Below are 26,552 nucleotides of genomic sequence, written 5' to 3' on the forward strand. Positions count from 1 at the left end.
GCTGTGGTTTTGATTCCCTTTGTGGGAAGAGGAATGGCTGGGTCCCCGCACCACGGTGAGGGCGCAGCGTCCCGGTCGGCTCCGCAGAGCCCTGAGCGCTCATCACACCCCTGCTTGCCCTCCCGGCCCGGGACGGGGTGCTCTGAGCCTCCACCCTCTGCCAGCAGCTCCTGGTTGGGGGACGGGGACGGTGTCGGTGCCAGGGCTGCTCCCAGTGCTGCTCCCAGTGCCGCCGAGCTCCGGCGCTTTCTAGGAATCGGCTCTTGCCCAAGCGGCGCCGTGGGTGCTGGAGGAAGTTGCCACCCCGGGCAGCCACACCCCGACACCCCGGGGCTTGTGCGGTGTCACAGGGGCAGGAGGGCCGGGGGGGGCTGGTTTGCACCCCCTGGGCACCGCGGAGCCGCTGCCGGCGCCCACAGTGGAAACGAGCCCGTTGTCCCATCTCCGTCCCCGTGTCCCCACGCCTCGGCCATGTGGCGCTTCCCCCTGCGCGGGCGGGAGACAGGAAAGGCAACCAGCCCGGGCTTGAGCAAAAAATAGTTTATTTCCATTTTTATCACATATATATGTATATAAATAAAAACCATCATGTGTTTCTCTGGGGCTCACCCAGCTGCAGCAATAAATACAGTACAAAACACGCCGCTCGGCTGCGAAGTTTCCAGGACGCCAAATACGGCCGCGTGGGCCGGGGGAGCTGCCGGCACAACCACGAGAGCGGGGGCTGCGCCGGGGCTGTGCTGGGCTCGGGCCAACAGGACCAAGTTCTGCCCGGCCCAGGAGACGCAGACAAATAAGTTAAATTGCAATAAATACACTGAGTTTAGGAGGGAAGGTGTTGGGACTTCATCCAGCACCTCCCCTCCTTCATCTTCACCTAATGGTTAATAAATATTAATTAATATCTCGATGCCTAATAGCAATAACACTTGTCCCCGCAGCCCAGGCAGGGAGATGCTGCTCTGAAGCATCTTCATCCACAGATGAAGAAGGTTTCCCTTCGGTTGGAATGGATACTGCAATGGTACCCGCAGCGGCCTCGCCGTTGGGGAAACTGAGGCACGGGCGGTGCCTGCGGGAGCTGCCGGGGCTCCCGAAACTCATAGCAGAGATACGCTTTTGTTTAAATATTAAACAAGGGCGATGCTGTGCATGGATGCCCATGCACGGGTGCCACCGCGGGGCCGGCTGCCCTGCCCAGCCACCCATGGGCGGGGGAGCCTCCCCGGCCGGATAAATATTAAATAGCGATAAATATTACAAAAAGAAGCAGAAAAGCCGGGCGCTCCCGGGGTGGGACGTAAATAAATAGGGTGCGGGGGGTCAGAGGCGGGCGAGGTGCCGCAGCGCCCGGTACGCCGTCTCCAGGAACCGCTGGAAGTTGGCCAGGATGAAGAAGCCGCCGACCTGGTGGTGGAAGCGGGAGGAGAAGGCGGGGAGGGGGTCCCGGTCCTCGGCGGGGAGCGTCACCGTGGCCAGGCCCAGGTCCTCCACCTGCAGCCGAGAAGAGGCAGGGACATCAGCTCCGGAGCCAGAGGGACCCAGGAGCGCGGCAGCGTCCTGGCACGGCCCAATGAGCCGGTGTCAGCCGGGGTGCAGAGCCCCATGTCCCTGCCGTGTCCCCCTGTTCCTCCAGGGATACAGAACCCATGTCCCTTCCGTGTCCCTCCCAGGGATGCAGAGCCCTGGGTTGCTTCAGTGTCCCCCCAGCAATGCAGAGCCCCATGTCCCTTCAGTGTCCCCCCAGGGCTGCAGAGCCCTGTGTCCCTCCGGTGTCCCCCCAGGGATGCAGAGCCCCATTTCCCCTCCATGTCCCTCCCAGGGATGCAAAGCCCCGAGTCCCTTCAGTGTCCCCCCAAGGGTGCAGATCCCCATGTCCCTGCCGTGTCCCCCCAGCGGTGCAGATCCCCATGTCCCCTCCATTTCCCCAGAAGGGTGCAGATCCTCATGTCCCTGCCGTGTCCCCCCCAGGGATGCAGATCCCCATGGCCCTTCCATGTCCCCCCAGGGATGCAGATCCTCATGTCCCTGCTGTCTCCTCCCAGGGGTGCAGATCCCTATGATCCCCCCAGGGATGCAGATCCCCATGTCTCCTCCATGTCCCCCTAAGGGTGCAGATCCCCATGTCCCTGCCGTGTCCCCCTAGGGGTGCTGATCCCCATGTCCCTGCCGTGTCCCCCTAGGGGTGCTGATCCCCATGTCCCTGCCATGCCCACCCATTCCCTCAGCCCGCGCCGTGTCCCCCTCACCTGCTGCTGGATGTTGGAGGACAGGTTGGCCGCGTCCAGCTGCAGCGTCTCCACCAGCGCCGCGTGGCCGGGCAGCAGCTCCCGCACGGCGGCCAGGGAGCCCTGGTAGACGCGGAGCCCGCTGCGGATCTGGCTGAAACAGGCCTCCTGCGGGGGGAACGGCAGCGTTGGGGGGGGGCTCGGCACACCCGGGCGCCCCCAAGCAGTGGGGCAGCCGGTGGGGCTGAGACCGGCGGGGTCGTGGCAGGGGTGGCACTCACCGCGTGGAAGGAGCGGCTGTGACACTGCTCCAGCGGCGCCTGCGCGATGCCCAGGTCCTGCCGCACCAGCAGCAGCTCTTCCTCCTGGCACAGCTGGAACGCGTCACACTGCAGCCCGTGGGGACATGGTCAGGGTGGCATGGGGACCCTGACATCCCCGAATACCCCATCGCTGGGGTGCAGGACCCCCCACACAGGAGGAGAGAGGGGACGGGGTGACCTGCTTAGGTGGGGATGGGACGAGAGCAAACGTGCCCCCGGGAGGTCCCATGTGTCCCCAAGCCGCTGTCTCCCAGGGCTGGGCAGCACGGTGGGAGCCTGAGGCGCAGGGGACACCGCTGGCCGCGGCCTCACGGTGCCGATAAGGCCGGGGAGGGGAAGGTCACCTTATCTGCGACCCCGCAATGCCCGTGGCCACCGTCCCCCCCGCCGCGGCACTCACCACCACGCGCTGCAGCGCGGCCACGTCCCCCTTGATCTTGCGGGTGAACTCGAGGTTCTTGTGCAGGAAGAGCTGGAAGTCCTGGTCCCCCGAGAGCTCAGCCAGCGGCGCCCCGTGCAGCACCCGCCACGGCGCCCACAGCAGCGCCAGCGCCAGAGCCAGCACACCTGCGGGGACAGCGGCTCAGCGCGGGGACACCGCGGCCCAACCCGGGAACGGTGGCACCAGCACCGGCTTGGAAGGGGGCACAGACCCCCAAAAAGGGGGAGAGGGACCCACGGGGCAGTGGGCTGGGGGCTCTGGGTGTGCAGCTGCAGTGGGTGCAGTGGGTGCTATGGGTATAGTGGGTTTTGTGGGTGCAATGGGTGCTATAGATATGGTGGGTTTTACGGGTGCTCTGCGTGCTGTGGGTGCAATGGGTGCTATAGGTTTGGTGGGTTTTATGGGTGCAATGGGTGCAGTGGGGGTAGTGGGTGCTAAAGGTGCGGTGGGTTTTGTGGGTGCTGTGGGTGCAGTGAGGGTAGTGGGTGCTAAAGGTGCGGTGGGTTTTGTGGGTGCTGTGGGTGCGTGGGGCAGAGGGTACTCACGGGTGAGGCGGCACATGGTCCCCGATCCGGCGTTTCCTCCCGTCGGCAGCGCGGTCGGGCCCGGCACGGCTGGTTCCTGCCCCGGCTCTGGGCAGCCTCATCGATCGGGGCATTTATAGCGGCCGCGGGGATTCACACCGATGTGGTAACCGCACCAGTTGCCTAATGATTGTCTTAATCACCAACATGCAAATCCCGGGAGCTCCGGCCGCTGCCCACACCTCGCGGCCACGGGGCTTTCCCGGGGCCGGCGATGGCCCCGGGTGCTGAGCCGGGCGCCCAGCACGGCCCTGGCACCGCGGCGGGTGCCGGGACGGTGCTGGCGGTGGTTTGGTGACTCATTAACCCGCTCGCAGGGCTCCCACCTCGCTGGCCAGTGCCCAGCGCCGCAGGGTCACTCGCAGGTGACAGTGGCTTTTCACAGCCTCTGGGGTTGTCACCATCCCCAGCCTATGTGGACGTTGTCCCCACCAGCTGCCCGAGCCCCTCACCCTGGCGTCAGGGTGGGCAATGGGAATGTGACCATCGTGGTGGTGGCACCAGCTGGAGGTGGCTGAGGTGACACCCCATCCAGGGACATGTTGCCCCTGCTCAGCACCCACGATGGGGCCAGACCCCCCCCCCCCCAGCGAGGGACCGTTCCCTCCGGCTCTTTCGGGGAAGCGGTTGTCAGCGCAGCCCCGGGATCAGGGCCGTCCGGGCTGACGAGGGAATTTTGGCTTGTGCCGGTTCCCGCAAGCGCTTCTTGTGCTGGTGCCAGCTGGGCCCGATCCTGCACGGCACGGGACGGACCCCCCCAGTGACCCCGGGGTGGGGCTGTGCTGGGGGGTCTCACTCTGCACCACGGACCCCCAGCTCGGGCCTGGGTCCTGTCACTGTCCTGCAGGTCATGGGGTGGAGATGGGACAGGGACCCCTGTCCCCATGTGTCACAGAGCTCAGAGGAGCCCCAGGACCTGCTCCCCCCTCCAGCTGGGGAAGGAGCCCCCTGCAGCTGCAGCCAATCCGTGAGCACCAGCCAGGTGTTAACTCTGAAACCTAATGATGGCTTCCCCTCCCAGGACCTGGCATCATCAAATGTTCTGCCCTCAGGCTGCGAGAAAGGACCTCGGCAGCATTTCCTGGGAGAAATGTCCCCCCCGTTGGCTCTGCGTGCGCCCCTCCGGAGATGGGGGAAGCCAGAAGGGGGGTGGCCATCGAGGGGGCTCAGTGTGACGCACTGAGCACCTGGAGCATCGCCCCGTTTCCCAGCACGGAGCTGCCATCTCAGCAGGTTGGTGTTTTCAGGAATTGGGGTGGGGGGGATGTGAATCAGTGCCTGGTGGGGCCCAAAGCCCCCGTCAGCTTTCCAGGGAAGGAAGTGGTGGCCGGACCCGAAACCTTGTGGGTGTTCGGGTGGGAGTGGCTGAGCTGACCCGGCACAACCCCCCTGGGACAGCCCTGCCCCACCCAGGGAATGCCCTGGGTCCCCGTCCCCCGCGGCTCTGCCTCATGGCCACCCAATCTGGGCACCCCCAGCCCCTTCCCAGCATCCACCAGGACATCAGCACTTTTGGGGTGTCCCTGTGTCTGGGTTTGGCCGCTGCAGCGGAACAAAGTGGTTTTGGGGAAGGAGGATCCTGGCGGTTGGAGTAGAGGGAGCCCCGGGGATCCCTGGCTCAGCTTTGTGCTGGTCCCTGTGTCCCCAAGCCCCCAGTTCCCCATCCTGGCACAACCAGGGTGTCACCTTCAGCACCGGGGGGGTTTCCACAATCACAACAAACCCACCCCAGAACGCACCAGGCTGGTGTTGGTTGGTTTGGTTTTTTTCCAACTTTTATTTTAAAAGTCATAATTGAAGCTTAACAAAGTTTGACCCCATTATTGTTGCAAGAGCTGGGGGCACACGCGGGCCCTGCGGAGCCGCGTTCCTGCCCCCGCCACCTCTCCCCAGGAGCTCCCGAATTCATGGGTTGGTCTTGGGCTCAGCAACCGCAACCAACCTTAAAAGAATGTTTGTTTATTGGGGAACAGGGTTCCCGCTGCGGGGGGGAGTGGGGCCCATGGCTGTGGGCCCAGGGACCCCCCGTGTCCCCCTCCCACAGTACAGACATGCAGATATTTATTTATAAAAGAGGCAGCTGGGGACGGGGCTGCACGGGGGGATCTGCTCAGACACCATCTTCCCGAGGGACAAATAAAAAAATACAGCCAGGCCAGAGGGTCACGGAAAACCGTCATCATCATCCTCTGCCATCTCCTTTGCGAACTCCAGGTCCTGCTGCTCGCGCTCCCGGCGCTCCTGGAAGGCAAAAGGCAGAGATTGGTGGCGGTTTGGGGACAGGGGCCGTGTCCTCGGTGGCCGCAGGAACCCAGGTGAGGTCTCACCTCTGCGGATTCCAAGTCCTTGTTGTAAGATTTGGGTGGGAACCTCATGGCCTGGAAAATAAAACAAGGGAATAAAAGGACTGAGCTTAGCGATGCCTCAGCCCGGCCCCGATGTCCCCAAGCGCTTGGGGACGTGCCGCGCTCACCTTGACCGACATGTTGTGGATGTCGAGGCAGAACGAGATGCGCTGGTGAAACGCCAGCTGGGGCTCCCGGGTGGAGTAAATGTCGATCATTTCCTTGGACTGGACGTAGCCCTTCTCGTGGTTAATGCTGGCCTCGATCACGCCGTCCCGGATGGCCTGCAAGCCGGGGGGGAACGTGGTCAGGGCCACCGCTGTCCCCAAGGGCCGAGGCAGTGGTTTGGAGTTAAAGTGGCAGCTGTGACAGGAGCGGGGGGCTCAGGACACAGCACAGAGAGGGGACTTGGTGCTCTGAGTGTCCTCAGAACCCACAGGAAGAGCCTCAACCTACAAGTCAGTGACTGCAACACTGCAGGGACCTGGCAGTGGTGAGAAACGGGGCTGAGGACAGTGCAGGACCCCAGGGGACGGGACTTCACCTTGGCCACGATGAACTCGGCGTCCTCCGGACTGTCCAGCTGCAGCTTCTGGGCGATATCGGCCAGAGAGATGCGGGAGTAGGAGAGGCTGATCATCCGGACACCTGCGGGGCGGAATGGGAGTGGAGTCCCCCGGGCCAGGCAGCCCTGGAGTCCCCAAACACCCCAGCAGTGTCCTACCCGTCTTGATGACGTTGTGCCTCAGGCGAATGATCAGGGTGTAGGTGCCGTCAGCCTGGAACTTGTCCCCAAACTGATCAAGGACTTGGTTGAATTTGGCCAGGTTCCCGGTCCTGACGGCTGGAGGAGGGAATGGGTTAACTGGGGAGGGGGCAGGAGCTGGGACGCAGCGGAAGGGACAGAGGGATGCGGTGGGGGACACACAGGGCTGACCCCCGGGGCTGTTGTCCCCTTCTCTGCGGAGCCGCTGGGTGAAACCAGCCTGGCACTGGAACCAGCACAGCCTGCAGCTGCGTCCCATCGAGGGAGGTGACAGAAACCCCTCCTGCTCCCCACCCAGGGCTTCCCGCTCCCCTGAAGCACTGGGACGTTGAGCCAGGACAGTGGGGAAGGACCGAGTGCAGGTGGGGGAACCATCGTACCCTGGGTCAGGAGGAAATAGGGCATGAGCGAGCGCTTGAGGGAGGGTTGTCTGAACTGCAGCCTGTCCGGGATCTCCCCGAGCAGCAGTTCCACCACGATCAGCAGCTTGTGCACCTGCAGCAGAAAAGAAATCATGAGTTTCTTCAGGGCTTAACTCTGAGGCAGCTTCCCTGGGCATCCAGGAGGTACCAAACCCCGCAAAGGGCTTGTTCCCTGCTCACCGTCTGCTTGAAGCCGACAGCCGTGTGCTGCGGTGCCTTCCGCAGGGCGTTGGTCATGGTCCTTCGCGCCTCCGAGTACTCCAGCTGGATGGCCTTGATGCGCCCTGCGGTGACACGGGGCAGAAAGCGTGTGGAAAAGACACTGAGTGAATCCTGCTGGATCCACCCAGATGGAGCTTCAAATCCTGCCTGGGCTGCTCAAATGGGTTCTCTGGGGAATCGGAGCCCCTGGTGATGGGATGAGGGGAAACGGCCTCAAGTTGTGCTGGGGAGGTTGAGGTTGGATCTGGGGAACAATTTCTTTCCCAAAGGGCTGTGGGGCATTGGAACAGGCTGCCCAGGGCAGTGCTGGAGTCACCATCCCTGGAGGGTTGGACAGACGGACATGAGGTTCTCAGGACATGGGGCAGCACCAGGGCTGGAGGAACAGTTGGACTCCATAATCTTGAGGGTCTTTTCCAACCAAAATGATTCTATAATTCTATGATCTTGGCCCCAGTGCCGCAAGGGCCCCTCTGTGTCTCACCTGTGTAATAGAGGTACCGAGCCCACTCGTTGTTGTTGGCCTGTTCGGGAAACACGGACTTGGAGACGAGTTTTTCCGCTTGGTCGTAGAGGTTGTAGTGGAGATAGTTCCTCAGCAGCAGGTTCAGGAGGGTGGCCTGGCCGTCCGCGTCGTGGCGCAGCGTGGCCGTGCGGAGCCGGGCGTGCAGGAAGCTGCGGGAAAGGGAGAAAAACCACGTCAGGGAGGAGGAAAAGAACCGCCCGGCTCAGCAGGGCGCGTGGGAGCAAGCACAGGGAGATCACACACGCGGGATTCGCTCTACCTCCTGACCACGTCGAGTTTATTCAGGAATTCGTAGATGCGGGAGTGGTAATAATAACATTTTGCCACCACCAGGTCAAGAGCCCGGCGGTTTTGGGAACTGATCTTCTGCATCAGGTCGTCGGACACTTTCTGAGCCTGCGGGAGGAGGGGAGAAGTCAGAGCAGAGGAACCGCTGCCTGGGAAGAGCAGAGAGGCTGCAGGGCTGAGCCCGGGGCTGCCTCCAAACGCAGCTGAAACATCAGGGAAAGTGTGCGGCTCCTGGATTCTCACCTCTGGGTATCGCTTGCTGTTCATCAGGTAGATGACGAGGAGCAGCTGGAGGTAGGTCTCCACTTCTGGCAAGAGAGGGGCTGATGCCGCTTTCCCCGTCCGCGGGCGAAACTGCAGCTCGGCTTCCGTGTCCATGGACTGTGGGGAGAGAGACGTGCTGGGTTCCTTGTGTCTGCTCCTGTCCCCAACCCATTCCCGGTAACAACGGAGCCAGCCCGGGTTGCCGGCACTACAGTCCCATCCCACCAAGAGCTGCAGCGACTCGTCTCACACACAAGCCTGTCCCAAGTGTCCCCAAGTCCCTGCCGTTCCTGGAGGCTCCTCGGTGCGGGACAGGTGTCCCCTCCCCGTACCTCCTCTAGGAAGCTGAGCAGAAAGTCCCGCACGGTGCTGTTGGAGGTGAAGAAGCCGTTGATGGCTTTGTGGAGCACGTTGGAGTTGAGGCGGCGGGAGGTGGAGGGCAGAGCCCGCAGGGCGCGCAGGACGTAGCGCGGCTCCTTCCCCGACACGGCCTTTTCCAGCTGCTTCACGTGCTCCTTGATGTCTGTGGGGGGAAAAGGGACAAGGTGTCAGTTTGTGTGTCCCAGAGATCTCAGCTGAAGGACCTGGCAGGATGAAGGATCCCCCCAGGTACAAGATGCCCCATTCTGCAGCTCTTGGGTCCCTCTGTGCACCTGTGTCCATGTGTCCTCAGTGTCCCCGGTGACCTGGGCTGACCCCGCTCAGAGTGGGGGCTGCAGAAGGTCCCTCCAGGGGTCCCGTCCTCTCATTCCCCCCACGAGCTCCATCCTCCCCCTACAAGGTCCCACCGCAGCGTTTCCGCAGCCCCCCCGCCCCTCAGAGACCCCCACTCAAAACCACCCCCCCCACTCCCTCACAGCCCTCACTCCCCACAGTGACCCCCAATTTCTCTCCTTCGACACCTTTTCCGGCATCTCCCCCGCAACCCCCACAACGATCCGCCCCCCCAGGATCTCCATGCCCGCTCACTCCTCCCAAAGGGACCCCTCACGGAGGCTCCCCCGAGCTCCCCCAGAGCCCCCCAACCAACACCGCCCACCCCAACTCCCCGTTACCGGGACCCCCCCTTCCCCCCTCACCCTCCAACGTGATGGCGTCCAGCTCTCGCTGCGGTTGCCTCTCCCCGGACGTTTCGGTCGCCGTCGCCGCCTCATCCTGCATCTCCACGTCGGGAGGGGCGGGCGGCGGCCCGTCCGGGGGGGCCTTGGCCTTGTCGCCGCGGCGGCGGGACGAGCCGTCCTGCTTCATGGCCGGGCCGAGCCGGCGGTGACACTGCAACAACCGCGGGGCACGCCGGGAGCCGCCAGGCGCGCCCAGCCGCCGACCGGCCTCACTCGCTAGGCCTGGAAGGTCGAGCGCCGAGCGCTCGGGTGTTTCCGTCAGACTCTCGAGTGTTTACGTCAGGCGCTCGGGTATTTCCGTACGACTCTCGGCTCTTCCCGCTAGTTCCCCGCGCATGCGCGGGCGATCCTCGCTGAGGAGAGGTGCGAGGGCGGCGGCCTCGGTACCGAGGATCGATCGACGTTCCCGTATTTAAGGGGTTCGGGCCGGAACCACTCTCCCCTCATCGCCGGTACGTAGCGTGGCCAAGCCCCTTGTGCTGGCGGTGCCCCCGGAGCCATCGGTGACCAGCTTGGTAAGCAGCACTACCCCTTACTGAGGGCAACCTCTCCCCTGAGGGACCTGCCCAGGCCCTGAGTCTGAGGAGAGTCACTGGGTGACTGGAAGTACCCTCCGGATTAAAAGATTACCTCTTAGAATGCCTAGTTATTTAGTAAGAAAATAGTTAGCTTTATTTATAAAGTCATAATCCGAGTATTTGTTACATTGTTTTGCAGTGTTATGATTTATATCTTGCTGGAGTGTGTGATTGTGTGGTGGAGGCGCAGTTTGCCAGGCAGACATCATTACAAGGCTCTGAGGTCCCACAGCTTTCTAACGCTGAACAGCTTACTGAGTCACACAGGTGTCACAAGTGTGACCAGGGTAAGTGAATTATTGTTGACTTATTCCTTTGTACGTTATTGAGTGAATGAGCAGCGTGCTGGTGTTTTTTAGCACGACCAGGGTCACACAAAGTGCAGCTGCCACCCTTGCATGGGCTGTGGGTTTTTCACTCTACATTCAGGTGTGGGGAAGGAAAAAATTCATCTTTTTTACCTGGCTTCCCTGAGGAGTTTTTTTGCCCTAACCCTGGTTTTCCTTATTTTAAATCAGCGCTAAGCCTTAATAAGGAATTCCTCACCTATGTAGCAGAGTAAAATTCAGAGAGAGGATCTGGCTTTTGCAGTAAGAGACTTTAACATGCATTGTCAAGCAATTCCCTTGAAATGGGAGGATGTGTGTAACCTAATCTGAGTTACTCAGAAGGCTGAGGATGTACAGAGACACATACAGGGCTGCGACGGCTGGGAAAGCGTTATCCATACAGAGAGCGGATCCGTCGTTCTGGAGCTTCACTCCGCTCATCCCCACCAGGGCAATGGTTAATTCTTGTTCCTTCTCCTGTGGGAAGGAGAACAAAGTGGGATCCACACTGAACGGCCCTGCTATGTCTTCTATGTCGTGTTCCAGGATGCTCCCAACCTTCACAGTAATGACAAAAAAAGAGCAAAATCAGTATTTTAATACTCTCATCTGTGGAAGTCATTAAGTAAATTATCTCTCTGACTTACCATCTTACAGGCACGCTACGTAATCCACATTTATATATGGGCCTTTTCACCATAATAACACTATTGCTCATGTATTGAGTCCCCAGTTTCTTGTGAATTAGTTATGTCGAAGAAATTAAAGTTGTAGTGGTTTTGTTTGGTTGTTTTTTAAATCTGGAGCCAAAGCAGCCAGAAAATTCTGACCGCCATTTCAAGACAAATGGTGATCAGCTGTGTCCAATGTAATATTTATCATCAGCAAAACAGTTGTTAGACATCTGAGGTATTCAGGTCTTGGGGTGATTTCTCTTGAAGTGAGTATTTTGATCCTTGCCAGGTTTGAAGCGATTGTTCCTTCCCTTCTTCCCAGTGTTACCTGAAGTTGTGATACTGCTGCCTGTATCATTATCCAAATGTTGCTTTACTTAAAATAACACTCCCCCCACCCCTTCATTTTGAGCCACATGTGATTTGTGTTTTTTCTCACCAGCTTAAGCCATTGGGGCAAAATCTTCTCTTCCAAAGCCTCCAGCAACAGCACCAGCTGATCCTCCATTAGCTCTGCAGAGTTATTATAATAAAACAGGATATTTATATAATAAACAGGATATCTATATAATAAAATGGGTTTGTACCAAAAACCCCCAACAGTATTTCAGAGGCAGCTGGCCAGATGGGAATGGTTGACCATGAACTGTCTTGCAAGGAATGCCTGTTCAGTCAAAAGTTCTTTAGATATTTTAAGCTAAAATACTAGTGCAGCCTCCCTGTGAGACAAATACGGCTGTTACCGTGGGTACAAATGATGATAACATCAAATATAGAGACCAAAGTGGTTGAGGGGGGATTCAAGCCATGTTTTGTGGCAGCCTTGGGAAAAGAACTCTGGAGTTTGCACTGCTCTCTCTGTAAGGTGATCTTGCCTTCTTTCTCCACATTTTAATTCTGATTTCAAGCCCTCTTTTCCTGGCCTGAGTGGTAATTTGGTGTGACACTCCTGGCGGTCGCTGCTCTGCGACTCTTTTGTGCTCTCGGCATAAACCACCTTCATTCCCACAGTCTAAGAAATCAGTTTACATAAATCCTCTGCAAGCGTCTCTCGCTCTGTAAGTTTTCTATATTCTACGAAGTCTTCTTGGTGGGAACAATATATTAATGTGTTGGTTTTAATATATTGTGGTGCTACTGATTTAGTTGTTTAAATGGCCAGCCATCCTTACCATCTAACGCGTCCAGAGTGTAGGCGATTGCTCTTGCCAGCTCAAGGAGAAGATCCCTTGAAGAATTCTGTAAGCTGCTCAGCAGCTCTTTTAAGTCTGGGCTTTCTGTTTCCAGCCCAGAACCACCAGTGTCATGGAGAACTGCATCCATCTAGGGGGATAAGGAAAGGAAACGTCAGGATTTAAGAGGAGAGATCTATTGGGTAAAGGATTTTTGGATCGCTTGTTGAGGCACAGGAGAAATAACTTCTGAGGGCAAGAGGTGCAGTTGTGGATGTCTCTGTATTTATAAATCCTGGCCGTAAGAACAACTTTGCTTACTTTCTGGGTCAGCTCTTGAAAGAGGTTTGTGTCTCTCATCACAGCCTTGATGGCTTTTAAAAATATGCGGAGCAGATCAGGAGACAGCGTGGAGAGGATTTGACAATTCTCTTTAAGTTCTACCTCCAGTTCTACTAATTTTCCTGGTGAGGAACCTGAAAATCAGAGTGTACAAATATGTCACTTGTAAACTAGGCAATCCCACGGGAAGTTCACTGGCACCCCTAAATTTAGCATTTGAAACATTTCTCTGGGTATTTTCAAAAGAAATACGCAGGTTTGAGTTGGACAGTTGTCATGTCTCAGGTAATAGGCAGTACTCAACAGTAAACACATCGCTTCTGGTAGTTTTGTTTGTCCCGAGAGATTCCGTTTTACCCAAAGCAGGTAAAAATAGTGTAAGTAATAAAATCCATTGCTTACCATCAGATACAAACATTGTTCTAGTTTCATATGGGAAATAGTCAAGATCTGCAAAAAGATAAAAAGGACATTGCTGACTTAGAAAAATATTTAAAGCTGGGTTTTATAGTTTTCTTTTACAAGGGATGTTTTTAAGACTGAAGATACTGGTATGCCAGGTCTGAAATCTTAGGTCAGACCGGTGTTTGCGCTCTTTCCAGCACACCCATCTTCTGCCTGTTCATTTAAAATTCCTTATTCCTACACCTCATTCACTACCATCATGTGTCTCGTGTTGAGGTCCGTATCAGCCAATAAGCATGTTAAAATATGAGTAAATTAAAATGATGGCTTGTTGGGAAGCACAGGGGAAGCGAAGAGAATGTGGGCTGTAAAATCCTGCAGCCGTTTTGTGGATCTTGGGCCCCTCCTTTTCTACCTGCCCAACATAAGCATCTTTTACACCGGTCTTCCTGCTGAGGGGTCAGTCACCCTCTTTTATCCCTGGCTCTTTTCATTTGAGCAGGAAAACAGAATGAAGCTCTGCCTTCTGTGCTGTTTTTCAACAGGAGTAGGTAATTTTTGGAAGCTACTTACACCATGACTCATCTGTAATCCCCAGCTGGATTGCCCTGAAGGCCAAGGCGCAGCCCTTGGGTATAGTCATGCTTTGTTTTTTCACTCTGGTGCCCTGGTTAAGGAAAATAAAAGAATCTGTTACCAGGCCTGGATGGCTTGCAGATGTTTGGGAAGGACTGATTCCAGAGGCTGAAGAGAAATCAAACCTTCACATTAAACTTGGCGTAAAACTGGGCCATGAAGCCCCCCCCCGCCTCGGTGGATTCCTCATAGCTCGTCTCCTCGGAGGCTTCAATTGTTTCGTGAACCACGTATAAAACCTGCTGTGATTTCTTTAGTTGTTGAATGAAGGTGTGATTCATATCCATTTTTCTAAAAGAGAAAAAGGATGCGATAAACCATTGCGTGACCTGGTGTGGGGTCAAAGGACAACGACCGGAGGGCACGTTCTCCCTCTGTGTCTGCAGTACCTTTTTGCTTGCAGTGCATCGAGTTCTGTTAGCGGGATGTGGTTCTTCTCCAGCGTGATGGACCACGCTTGGGACGAGGAGGCAGCTCCTGTCACCTCTGCGCTTGCACAGTCCACAGGAACACTTAGATTCCCATCAACTCTGTCGCTGTAGCTTTTTTTGAGTTTAAATTTGCTTGAATCTTTATCCCCTCTGTTGGCGAAGAGGGACTCTGAAATAATTTGATGCATTAGCTTAAGAATTGATTACACAGGCTCAGTATGATAACTGTTGTGCACACAAGAAATATGAAGCATGGTAGAGTTCAGACACAAATGATTCAAATGTTTTGTCTGTGGAAATTGTAAACTTAAGAATGATAAATGTGAGCTTTACCTATGCCTTCTCTAGGCAGCAGCATGCTGTCGAGCCTGTAGTGTGTCTGCTCATAGCGGGGAAATAGGTGGAATATGCTTTTTCTTTTTCTTTTCACTAGGCAGAGGGGTCTGAAATGTTCATGGTCTGAGAAGCTGGGAACTGGAACCAGGTCTCCTTTTGGATCCAACTGATGTACTATGGATTCGGTGAGTTTTTTAAACATCCTGCTGTGGCTGGATGAATTTTTGAACTGAACTTGTGCCTTAGGAAAGATGCAAGACAAGTTAAGCAAAATTACTTTAAAAATACAAGCAGATGGTTGTAAGAAAATAACTGGTACTTTTAATTACAAAGAACTTTTTAAAACCGATAATAACCCAAAACAGCCCACATTAGTACAAGAACACACCTTTCATGGGAATTGCATATAGGTGATAATTAATGCATTGCCCTGAAGTTTAAAAAGAAAAAAGATTGAGCAATTTCTTGCTGTTTTTTACTACTTCAGTGTTTTTTCCTCTTGCATCTCGTTGCTTAGTGGTCAGGGGCAGTTCAGCGTTGTTTTGAAAGAGAGTGTTAGAGAAACGGTTTCGTCAAAGTCTTACTGCAGGGAAGTAAAAGTGCTGAGAGGTGAATACTGGGTTGAGGGGGGAAGTTAGGAGAGCTTGTTCAATGGCAAATCTCCAAAATATATTAAATAAAATATCATCCCAGCACAGCTGCTTGGGTATGTCCTGGTGCTCTGCCTGTATCCCCCGCAGTGGAGATATGGATGGTTGAGAGGCAGAAAAAAAATCACTGTTCATTTCCTGTTGCAGCTTGGTTTTAATCCAGAGTTTCAATATTGCTTCTTGCTCCAGTCAGCATATGTGAGATACGATGAACTTGGATCTACACATGCAAAAATTTCCTGTACTTACCGAGAGGTAAAACAACGTGCAGGTCTTTTCCCTCTGCTGCACCTGACTTTATCAAGTCTGGTTGGGGAAGAGACGCTGATCCCCGTTTACAGTTCAGATGAGCAGATGTGGGGTGATATCTTCCCACAGGGGTCTAAAAAAAGAGACCGACTTAGTCCGATTCTTCCAGAATGTCAAACTCTCGCATCACAAAGGATGGTGCGTTGTTGGCGATGGAGCTGCTGATACGAGTTAGTCTTGTGTGGGGCCATTTTAGCACTACCTAAGGGACTCATTCTCTTGGGAGACTTTAAAAAGACATAAAAACTAAACAAGAACACTCAGCAGTTTGCTCCACCCCTCTTCTGTACCGAAAGCTCTTAAAAAATGTACTTGCCTGTTTGGGGAGTGAGCGGCTTCTCGTCCACGGTGGGCGGGCGATGCGCAGCGCGATCCGCTGTGCATCGGAGCGCCGTGGCCTCTTTAACACCGTGGGGCTGGCGAAACGCACTCTCCCCGCCTCTCTGGGCAGAGGACCGGAAGCATCTGCTAGATGAGGGCCCAAAAAAGCCTGTTGCTTGCGTAATTCTTCCTCCGAAAAGCTTCAGTCATCCACCTAAGTCACCCTCTCAAGATCTTTTACAGTGGCTTTGAACTGTAACTGCTTCCTACAGATGCATCATTCCTATAAGATTTGTTTAATTTCTAGCATGATTCTGGTTTTCATTTATACTTCTGATCTGTTAGGATGAGGAACAGTGTGTTACGATTCCGGAGAATCTCTTGATCTTGTAGTGGCTCGTGAGAGGCTTTGCCTGGGACAGAGGGATGGCTTCCGCCAGTTCCCATGAAGGGCTCAAGGGGTGATTTTCAGAAGCTTTTCTCCTTTGCCATTCATTGCAGAACCTGTGAGCGAGCTAATTAAGGTGGTGTGGTGTAAGCAAAGGGACAGTGTTATGTCGCTGGAGACACTTAATAATTAACTTTTATTGACGAGTGGTGCACACACCCGTTTGTTGTGAGCAGCAGAGGGTTCCTGTGCCTCGCGGGTGCCGTTCCATGCACAGGGATCCATGCAGTGGGCTACAAGCTCTTTGCTTCGCTGCAACCGGTCACTTGGTGGCCTTGGAATTGCCATAGAGGATTAATTTGCCACACTTGTTTAAAAGCAAAACCTGTCCATTTAAAAAGCCAAGGAATGAAACAAAAGCTTTTTACATGAATACTTTATTAGTTTCTCTTAGAATACTGTACAAAGGAGTAATAAAAATATTCACACTTTATTTTAGAAAGTTCTCTACATGAGACTTCTGTATACACAGCAAAAAGAAGGGCTACAGGAAAAAAACCCCTAAAACTATGTACAATGTCAGAAAGTTCCATTAAAAAAACCCAACTAATTTAAACTGATCCAAGGAGGATACATATACACAACCACTCGCATGCTTAGAAAGATATTATAGGCAATGACAAAGCAATATAAGTTGTAACAAGAAATATTAATATGTTAACAATGGTAACCAGCTGCTGTCTCCTTTTTGAGGGCCAGTACCATGCTTCTATTAAAACAAACAAATTAAACAATTATTTTAAAAAATAAAGTACTCGGAAATGAAGTAGTCCCAGATCTTGGGCTTTTTATTTTTTCAAGGCTTCTTCCTCTGTATGACATCCCACGAGCTACGTTAAACAAGTCACAAGACAGGATCCCTAAACTGGAGACATTGGGCTGGTGGTGCTTGATTTTCTGGCTTTCCTGGTGCAGTGGCTGCCACGCCGTGCAAACACACGCATGGTCTTGTAGTGGCTTGGGAGAGGTTTTGCCCAGGACAGGATGGGACAGAGGGATGGCTTCTGCCAGTTCCCATGAAGGGCTCAAGGGGTGGTTTTCAGAAGCTTTTCTCCTTTGCCATTCATGGCAGAACAAAACAGAAAAGCATTAAGTACCTGCGTGCCCAGTAATTGTTCCTCAGCCACAGGTCAGAGCCTGCCTTTAATTCTCCAGGTCGCCCTAGTCGCTCTAGGAGAAGCCAGTACAAGTTTGAGAGGAAAATCTGTCAAGAGCGACGTGATCAAAGTCCCATTTAAAACCAGTAACACTTATCTCCTTCATGCAGGTACTTGCAGAAAATTCTCCAGTCTAAATGAATGAATGGGCAGATTTTGCACTGGCGTTCTGGTTCTCCACGCAAAGGTGAACTTCAGCCTGGATCGCTGCAAGTGCACGTCTGAAAATCCCTCGCCTTGTCCACACCGCCTTTTTCTCAGTAACTGGTTATCTCATCAGTGTTTTGACTCTGCCCTTCAACTTGTTTGGCTCGAGATAAGCCTTTTGAGTGCTGAACTCACTCCTAGATGAATTTAACAAACACAAATGAACCAGAAGTGGTTTCAGTACAGGGTTCCAGGAGCCACGTCTGTTACCTCCACACCGCTGCGGTGTGGACGATCAGAGATTCGGTTGGGTACCGCTCGCTCCTGTGACACGGGAAGGAGCCACACGACTGGTGCACGAGGGTGGCTCGAGCAATTGCAACTGCGGTTTAATTACAATTAACTTATGGTTTCCTTTCTATGTTTGATTCATTCTGATACCTACCCTTAAGATGGGATCTTAAGGAAGACACTATCAGATGTATAATTGTTCAAGTAATTATTAACTTTATGTAGATACTTAACACACCACTTTATTAACAAAATCTTCCTTCAACTCTCTCACCTCTTTCCATATTTCTCCAGTTTTCATTTATGTTTCCCTTCATTGGATTAACTTCAGTTATTCTGCAGCAAAAATACTATCCCTGTGTTGTAAAGAAAATCATTTGCCATGTGACACTTATCTATATAAAGTCTATTTTAATCATTTGTGTGAACAAGGTAAATCAGAAAAGCTTACTATCAGAATTAAGGCTTTGCCTAACAAGAAGTTTTTAGGCTCTAAAAACTACCTTTTTGAGAAATGAATAATCCCGTTCTGTTTTACAGTTGATCTTTAATTTAACAAAACAGAATCGGTGTCCGTAGTGTCAGTTAAGAGCACAAATAACATGTCCAGATCCTCAGCTGGTGTAACGCCGAGGCCGTCAGGGAAACTGAAGTGCTGTGCTTCATCGAGAAGAGCTGACCCCCACTTTCCATTTATACTTCTGCTAAAAACATCAAAACTGCTTTGACTTTGTAATGTGCATATACTTAGAAATACCCAGTATATGTCTGTCTATATAGGAGTAATGCTTTTAAGCATATAGCCACTCTTGCAGAAAAAAGTTGATGTTTTTCTCTTTGTATTCTAGGAAAATAAATAACTAGTTTTCTTTCCTTTGGAGATTGACCACTGGCATGGAAGCTGTGCCTGCGGGCAGACGTTCAGGTCTGTTAAGCCACATCCAGTCTGCGTTACAGGTACAGCCTTTGCCGCCGCGCTGCAGCTCTGAGGGCATCGACACTCTCCACTCCTCAGTCCTTTCAAAGGTACTTAGCTGATTGATGAAATCTCTCTTATTTTGAAAACAATATCTATTTTTTTCAAAAGTCATTGTCTAGTAGCTTAAAGAGTATATTCGCTTTAGGGTATATAGTACCTTATCTAAAGCAGCAGTCCTTATGTCATGGTGGTTAAAAGGTTTAACCCGTCAAGTAAATTGCACATCTGTCAAACTCCCTCGCTGGAGAACAGCACTCGGGTATCAAGCCAGACTCTTTTTTGACCTTCTTGAAAACTTCCTTTTCACTTAAAATATTTCCACTTCTCCAACATATTAGGTAATGATTCTCTATGCATTCCAGCGGCCCTCTGAGGTACGCTAGATGTTTTTCCCTTCTCTGCAGCAGTCTTGTAAGAAATGATTAAGTCTGAGATAGAGAAGTAAAGCGGCTTGCCTAAAATTACGCATGGAGCAATACAAGATATTGTATCCAAACCTGAAGTTTCCCATCCGTGTCCCATGCTCAGGCCATCAAAAAGAACTTGACAATATCCACTATGACCTCTAAAGCTAGAATCGGCTAATGCAGGAACAAAATATAGAATACTTAAAATGTTTATACCATTGTCAAAAGTGTGAGACAATATAAGCACTAAGACAACAAAAAATACAGGTTTTCGTGAGTTTACAGGGGAAGCATGAGGAAAAACACATTTCCTCCAGCACACAACCCAAAAGAAAACCAGATTGCTTTGAGCAGCGGAAAGCTATCTCAGCCAGGAAACCTAAACCTGCTGTATTCAGGTGGTAACTTTATGGGAAAAAGGCTCAATTTGGTTCCTATATGAAACAATCTGTTATTTTCAGTGACCCACAGCATCCTTCTCTTGGTCGGTTCACTCTGCTGCTTGTGCAGAGTCACCCAGGCAGATTCGGGTAGAAGCTGAAAATAACAAGTATTATTTAGGATCTATTGACTTTTTCCCCGAACTACACAAATGATGCTGTAGAAAAGTGAACCTCTGTCAAATTGCAGGTCCTTCCTTCCTGTACTGTTCTTAGTAAAGGACCCTTCCTTTCTCAGTGCCATAAAGGATTGCAAAATAAAAATCTCTCTTTCTCTTCCCCTGCCCAAAAATGGAACTCAAGCCTCGAAACAATCAAGTATTGGGAAAGTCTGGTTGTATCCCTTTGAATTTCCCCTGCATATCGCTTAAAGCACCTAGCTTCAGAAAGGGAAATCTATTTTAAAGTGCATTTACCACAGCAATAGTACCAGCACTAAAAGCTTTTCCCCTCATCCCTATTCATTCAATGTCTGGGATAGATGAAAATCTCCCCAGAATTCATCCTCGTTGTACCTTGAAGTCTCAGTGTATCTGCATCTATTTATGACGCTGGAATAAAAGACATCCAGTGTCATACGCATCCTGCTCCGCGCTAAACTCTACTCTGGAGCTTGTTTAGATTTATTGGGCATGAGGATCCAGCATGCGGTTTATGTCTATTGGATACTGCAGTTAAACAGCCGCTGTGAAATTACATCCCAGTGTGCGCAGGGATGAAGAAACAGGAGTAGAGAGAAGGAACTTCCCCCTCTCCCCTGCTCCTCCTCCGTGCGCTCCAGCCACACAGTTCAGTACTTGTTGATCCCAAAGATCCGGACTCCGTGAAACTGAGGCAGTTTGGGGATCAGGACGCTCATAAGGGAGATAGTGTTGATTACGAAGTGTATCCGGTCGTACTTGGTGTAAAAGCTGGTTAGAAAATACCTGGAAAAGGAGAGGAACAGAGGGAGAGGGGAGACTGAATTACAGCGCTTCACGGTTTTGTTTCCCAGGGCAGCACGTGCAGCAGGAGCCTTGATGGGTACAAACGTGTGAGGCGGCTCAGCTGCCCCGAAATACTCACAGGACGATGGGCATGATGGTCAGGAACTTGCGCGATGCCGTGAACTGCACGCCGTAGTCCATCTGCTCCCAGTGTGTCAGCAGCCGGGCCCTCCCCTGGTCCGGAGTCTCAAAGGGAGTTCCCTTCACGGTGTGTAGGAAGATGTACATGCTCTGTAGGAAGATGTACATGCTCTGTAGGAAGATGTACATGCTCTGTAGCAAACACAAACGCGTTGTGAAGCACCCGGAGGGTTCTCTGTGCCCCTTGCCACCACAAACGTTCAGCTTCACCAACAGCGCGGCTGCGGGAGCTTGCACCGGCGCGTGGTTCCGCTAGAGGGACGTATCGCATCGTCACTGCTGGAACTCGCAGCAGCTAGCGAAGCAGCGAGAGCGAGGACGGAAGAAAAGCTGCTGGTTCAGGCTTGGCTTTTGCACCTGAGGCCTCTGGTTCAGCTCCTGGGCTTAAGCCAAGAAGGTGGTTGCAAGATCACAGCCCACAGATCTCTGGGATCAAGAGATGAGTGTGGACTCGCTCTACCGTGCAACAGCAATGCTCTACGCGTTCTAAAAAAGCGCTGGCAGAGCTGTGGGCACTGAGGGTTTGTTACCGCCCTGATTGCGAGTTAACCTCTTGAAATTGAGCCCCGGTCACAGATAAACAGCAAGCGTTCGGCTACGTCATGTGGGGTTTTTTTTAAGTATTGCCATTGCTGGCCTTTAAACTCCTTTCTGTTCCCAGGAATTGATTTGGCTGCCAGAGAAGGGGAAGGAGCTGGATGAACAGCAGGCGGCTTGTGAACAGAACTCCGAGCAGCTCTACTTGGTGACTTTTGTGGGTTTTTATTGTTGCGTTTTGCCCTTTTTTTCCCCCCTTCCCCCCACCCGCAAAATGCAAATAACATTAACACGAGGGTCCCCAATAAGGTTGTCTCTGGAATGTTCTCACGCTGAGATGCTATTTAAAATAAAGGATATAAAATGGATTGCTGAAGCTCTGAAGCATTTTGCCCCTTGTGCCTGAGGGTGAAGGGCTGAGACATCTGCTCCTCAGCTCTCGGACCCAAACGTGCTGAGACCTGCGCAGCGGGCCGGCGGAGGCGTGGAAGCGAGACGTTAAACCCAGGGAAGGCAACCCACGTGCCCCCGTCCCAGCACAGCGCTGTGACACCTGTTCATTTGGGTACCTATCCTTAGAAGGGGAGAAGTTGTTCCTGGACTGTTTTTTTACTTTAAGCACAGCAAAGTTTGGGTTTTAGTCTTGTTTTCTTACCTCTGATGAGGCCAATTCAGATTATATCAAGTGAAGGCTGCCCTGCCGGCTTCTCTGCCCTGTCACAGCTATTCCTCTGTGACAAAGGGACTTACCCAGCAGGCAAATGAATTCCGTGTCCCCTCTGAGCAGCCTCACCAGATGTTTGCTGTCTCATCTACCTAGGCTGGATTTAAATATATGGCCTAGAGGCAAAGGTGCAATCTGAGGGGTGGAGGTTGAGTAACTTACCCTGTGTCTTTAGAAATGCAGGGAAAGGAACTGTTTCAACAAGAACCTTACTAGATTGCTCTCAGAAGAGCAGCCGGTGCTGAGAGGTGACCTCTCCATGCCCCGGGGAGCCAAACCAGCCACGCTGTTCCCTTACCATGTTGTGAATGATGTTGGTGAGAGTCCAAACCACGGGGACGCTGAAGAAGGGGATGCTCAGGAGCACGACGTGCAGCAGGCCGATGCCCAGGATGTAGGACAGCCAGATGCCGCGGCTGTTCATGACGCGGGTGTTGGGGTTCACCTCGCTGTGCGCTGTTCCCACGTTCATGTTGGCTCTTGTGTCGAACGGGCACCCCTGGAACTAAAGCAGAGTCGGGTCAGTACTCGGATCACGGTGAGCACCGCGGGGGTGGAGCACAGCGCCGTCTGGCTGTTAAGCAACCCTGAAATCTTGTTGTTTGCTATAAAAAACCACAAGTCCGTTGACTTCTCTGCACCTCGTTGTTTCGTTTGTAGAGGGGAAGGTAAATCCGGGAGCAATGGAGATTTGGGAATAATGTGTGGGAAGCCTGTATGTGACAGAAGCTACTTGTGATCTGCTGCAATGCCTTCCTGGAACCAAGATGTTAAGGTTCAATCCTGCAACTGCCTGACAAGACTTAAACCAATACTTCTAAGCGCTTCTTAAGTCCTCATCACAGTGTTAATAGTAGAAGCACTTCAGCATATGAAGCTGCTTGCGTTTTTCAGAGGTTCGGCATACCTTAAACTCGGAAAAGAACACCGGTGTTTGCAGAGTAAAGGCACCCCAGCTCTGTATCAACAGATCTCCTAATTAGTTCAGCTAATTTAAAAGGGTTCTGCACGGCTCTAGAGGCTTGCTGCTCTCCTGGTCTGGCTCATGCGTTTTGCCTTCCAATTTAAGATTACAGTAAAAGCATCAAAATAATTCCCCCGCGGGGAAGGAATGAGATTCTTCTTGAGGAACATAAAAAGTTGGAGATAACAATGAAAAGTGCGTCGGGAGGATATTTCGGTAGCAAGAGCTGCAGAGGAGCTGGCTCTTCCCCTACCTGGAAAGAGCAGCTGCTGCATAGGAGGAAAACTGATTTTGTTTTTCCTGAACAATGGCAGGAAGGCGAGGAAGCAGGGCAGTGTCATCCTCGCCGAGAGGAGCGTGTCTTTGGAGTGGTGCCCTGCAGCCCGCGCAGGTACCGGGGTGGCTTTTTGGGCTGAGAGCGGCAGGTGTCAGCTTTTAGGCTTTGTGGGAAGGCGGGAGCTCTGGTTTACCCATTTCCAAGGATTACCGGAAACAACCCAAATTCAAACTGCTGTAAAGCTCGAATATCTCTACATTGAAGTCAGAGAAGTTCTTGTGTAAACTCATCTTTATCCGTGTCCCACGGAAATGCAGTTTAATTCGATAACGCGGCCTGTCCCCGTGTGTCCAGGACCCCAAGGCGAGGGCTGTTTCCTGACATCCAGCCCGGTGGTTTTGCTCCTCTGGTTCCCACAGCTGGAAGATGCCGCTGCTGTTCTCTCTCGCAGCCTTTGGTCTCGGGAGGCGATTCCCAGCCAGATCCAACATTACACGCCGCGTCTCGCTGCCAGCTGCTTGATTCCCTCGCGGAGCGCTGGGCCTGGCTTGTTTCAAGGAGCTGCCGTTTCCCCCTGGTTCCTGCCCGGAGTGAGGACACGAAGCCAACGCTGGACTCCGCACCTCCTGGGTGAGCAGAACAGATGCTCGACTACCTCTGCTACCCAGGTGTCGCTCAGGGACCTTATATCTGGAGGTTTGCAAGTCTGCAGAGCGCTTGTTGGCTTGTTGGCTACTGGATGTTCCAGAGAAAAGCCTGAAGCTTGGTCTGCAAGCAGGACTAGAGCCAGAGTTCAGCACTTCAGTCCTGGCAGCTCCATCCTTAATCTGGTGCAATTCCTAAGGGCTTTCCGAAGGAAATCTAGGGCTTGCGGGGAAGCAGAACATGGGTCAAAAAAGTCATATTGTTGCAACAACAACAAAAAGCGGCCCTGAGGAATGCATAAACAGGAGTGCTGGCTGCCAGATGGAGGAAATCTCCTAAATATTGGTAAAGACCTCGGCTGGAATAGTGTCCAGTTCTGGGAGGAGCTGGAGGGAGTCCAGGGGAGAGGAGTGAGAATGAGCAGAGGTGTAGGAAAAACATGACCTGCGAGGACAGACTGAAGGAAAACGGGGTTTGTTTAGACTAGAGGATGTTGGAGAGAGGCGTGAGGGATAATCCTCCAACATGAACAGATCGCTGCGCGGAGAAAGGCGACGAGATGTGCACAACAGGCTTGGAACGGCTCGCCAGTGTGGGGAGACTGATGTTGGAACGGACCGGCCAGGGAAGGCGATCGCTGGTCTCACCGGAGGCTTTAAAATAGCTTCATAAACAGCTAAAAAATACGATTCCTCTTTGGAGTGAGAGGTTGAGCAGGTGCCCCCCTCTTTTCTTGAAATGACACTTAATTTATTCTTGCAAGAGAGGGAGAATTCAAGTGTTCGGTCCTACGCTGAGGACAGGCCGGGACTGCGCTGGCGTTGGACGGTGTCCATGCAAAGAGGGGAAAAGTCATCGCTGTGCTCAGAGGCAAAGGGCACGCCGTGACAGCCGGGCTGAGCGCTTTCTCTGCCCCGTCCTTTTGTGTTTTGTTCCCAACTTCCCCCACCAGCTCTGGGGGGAAAGAGTCGAGTTTTGGGGCTGCATCTGCTGTGACAGCATCTCCCCATTTCTGAGGAAGCGGGTAAATAAAACGACATCGGCAGCTTCCCGGCTGCTGGAGGACCCACGACCTCTGCCTGAATCCCCGGCACCAGGGCCTGGCTCCTTCCCCACCTTTGCTGCTGTCCCCAGCGCAGCGCGACAACCGTGTGTTCCTATCCCCTTGTGCTTCAGCTGCCTGGGGGTCGCACCCTGGGCCCAGCACCCTCTTGTTCCTCTGCCCCGTGCAGGAACTTTGGGAGGAACAAGGGCACAGGTGCTCGGTCGATGTTCCTGAGCATTCCCAGAACGTGGTTATGATCCCGCAGAGCCAATTATGGTCCTGCGGAGCCACGATCCCATCCCTGGCAGCACCGGCCATCACCATCTCCCAAACAAATGAATATTTTAAACCCTTCTTTGCGCGATGGCATCGAGTCCATCAAGGTGGTTGAGAGGAGAGATGGGACCCGCACAGCGCAGCTTTACGTCTCAGATCATCGATGGACTTTAAGGGGTCTGAGCCCTGGAGGGGATGGGGTGTGGGGCTCCAGATCTGGGGTGCAGCTCCAGGGCCCAGCTGGGGATCAGCAGGAGCCGCTGGGGCTTTGCCTCCCTCAAATTCTTAATTTAGGGGGAAAGTCGGGACCCGCAGGGAACGCTGTGGGTGATCGGGGTCCCCACACGAAGACCGCGGGGACCCCCCGCCCCGGAGCTTTCTGCCCCCATCCCGCAGCTGCTTTAGGATATTTATGGTGCGTTTTTCTCTCCGAGGGGCCCACACGAAGCCCCTTTCCCCACCCCCGGGCCCGGGGCTCGGCCGCCGCCTGTTCCCGGGGAGGGGGCTCGGCCTCCCCGGCCGGGCCCGCCGCGCCCGGGCCGCTCCCGCAGCCCCGGGGAAGAGCCGCCGGCCGCGGCCCCGCACTCACCGCTGCTCCGCCCGCTCGGCCCGGCTCGGTTCGGCTCTCGGGGCCGGGGCTCCCTCCGCCGCGCACCCGGCTGCGCTCCCGGCGGCCCCCGCGGCCCGGCCCGCCCCGCCGCCCGGCACCACGGGAGCTGTAGTCCCGGGAGCGCCCGTACGGGAGCCCGTGGCAGAGGCCGCGGTGGCCGCTGCAGGAAGGGGGCCGGGGGAGGCGAGGGGGTCCTGGGCTCGGGGCCGGCGGCTCCTCTGGGCACCACGTCCCTGGGGGCAGATCCCTCATGAAAAACCCCGAGGTGCTGGAGCGAGTTGAGAGAAGGGAATGGAGCTGGTGAGGGGCTGGAGCACAAGTGTGATGGGAGCGGCTGAGGGACCTGGGGGTTCATCTGGAGAACAGGAGCTGAGGGGAGACCTTCTGATCTCTGAACTGCCTGAAAGGAGCTTGGAGCCAGGGGGGTCGGGCTCTGCTCCCCAGGAACAAGCGCCAGGAGCAGAGGAAACGGCCTCAGGTTGCACCAGGGGAGGTTGAGGTTGGATCTGGGGAACAATTTCTTCCCCAAAGGGCTGTGGGGCATTGGAACAGGCTGCCCAGGGCAGTGCTGGAGTCACCATCCCTGGAGGGCTGGACAGACGGACATGAGGTTCTCAGGACATGGGGCAGTGCCAGGGGTGGGTTGTAGTTGGGCTCAATCTTGAGGGGCTTTTCCAACCAAAATGATTCCATGCTCCCTGCCAGCCCTGAGTGGGGGGAGCAGCCCTGGGAGAGCGCTCGGGGGCTGTAGCCGCCCCATTCTG

At 53.7% G+C, this 26,552-nt stretch overlaps 4 protein-coding genes and 1 long non-coding RNA gene across 5 annotated transcripts; 1 reads left to right on the forward strand and 4 right to left on the reverse strand.

Moving 5' to 3' along the window:
- Positions 1–1,144: 1,144 nt before the first annotated feature.
- Positions 1,145–3,554, reverse strand: CSF3 (colony stimulating factor 3). The gene is made up of 5 exons (XM_065856456.2): positions 3,539–3,554; positions 2,952–3,118; positions 2,510–2,617; positions 2,250–2,396; positions 1,145–1,494 (listed from the first exon to the last, which is right to left on the reverse strand). The coding sequence occupies exons 1-5, from the start codon at positions 3,552–3,554 to the stop codon at positions 1,324–1,326; spliced, it is 609 nt and encodes a 202-aa protein (XP_065712528.2). The 3' UTR covers positions 1,145–1,323.
- Positions 3,555–5,334: 1,780 nt separating this feature from the next.
- On the reverse strand, positions 5,335–9,704 carry PSMD3 (proteasome 26S subunit, non-ATPase 3). The gene is made up of 12 exons (XM_065856421.2): positions 9,490–9,704; positions 8,743–8,933; positions 8,390–8,527; positions 8,118–8,254; positions 7,817–8,007; positions 7,291–7,394; positions 7,069–7,183; positions 6,647–6,766; positions 6,467–6,570; positions 6,051–6,206; positions 5,905–5,955; positions 5,335–5,818 (listed from the first exon to the last, which is right to left on the reverse strand). Exons 1-12 carry the CDS (start codon positions 9,656–9,658, stop codon positions 5,741–5,743), a joined length of 1,554 nt encoding a protein of 517 aa, XP_065712493.1. The 5' UTR covers positions 9,659–9,704; the 3' UTR covers positions 5,335–5,740.
- A 171-nt stretch (positions 9,705–9,875) lies between these two features.
- On the forward strand, positions 9,876–14,621 carry LOC136111995 (uncharacterized). The gene is made up of 3 exons (XR_010652789.2): positions 9,876–10,046; positions 10,249–10,396; positions 14,532–14,621. It is a non-coding gene; the product is annotated as an uncharacterized lncRNA (long non-coding RNA).
- On the reverse strand, positions 10,178–15,823 carry GSDMA (gasdermin A). Its single transcript, XM_065856432.2, has 11 exons — positions 15,710–15,823; positions 15,334–15,466; positions 14,432–14,675; positions 14,057–14,267; positions 13,793–13,958; positions 13,605–13,698; positions 13,029–13,076; positions 12,606–12,760; positions 12,285–12,435; positions 11,552–11,625; positions 10,178–10,996 (listed from the first exon to the last, which is right to left on the reverse strand). The coding sequence occupies exons 3-11, from the start codon at positions 14,634–14,636 to the stop codon at positions 10,760–10,762; spliced, it is 1,341 nt and encodes a 446-aa protein (XP_065712504.2). The 5' UTR covers positions 14,637–14,675; positions 15,334–15,466; positions 15,710–15,823; the 3' UTR covers positions 10,178–10,759.
- Positions 15,824–16,523: 700 nt separating this feature from the next.
- On the reverse strand, positions 16,524–25,871 carry ORMDL3 (ORMDL sphingolipid biosynthesis regulator 3). The gene is made up of 4 exons (XM_071798225.1): positions 25,768–25,871; positions 22,270–22,476; positions 20,649–20,800; positions 16,524–20,509 (listed from the first exon to the last, which is right to left on the reverse strand). The coding sequence occupies exons 2-4, from the start codon at positions 22,441–22,443 to the stop codon at positions 20,374–20,376; spliced, it is 462 nt and encodes a 153-aa protein (XP_071654326.1). The 5' UTR covers positions 22,444–22,476; positions 25,768–25,871; the 3' UTR covers positions 16,524–20,373.
- Positions 25,872–26,552: the final 681 nt, after the last annotated feature.

Source organism: Patagioenas fasciata, chromosome 22 (genome assembly GCF_037038585.1).
Source record: "Patagioenas fasciata isolate bPatFas1 chromosome 22, bPatFas1.hap1, whole genome shotgun sequence".
Lineage (NCBI taxonomy): Eukaryota > Metazoa > Chordata > Aves > Columbiformes > Columbidae > Patagioenas > Patagioenas fasciata.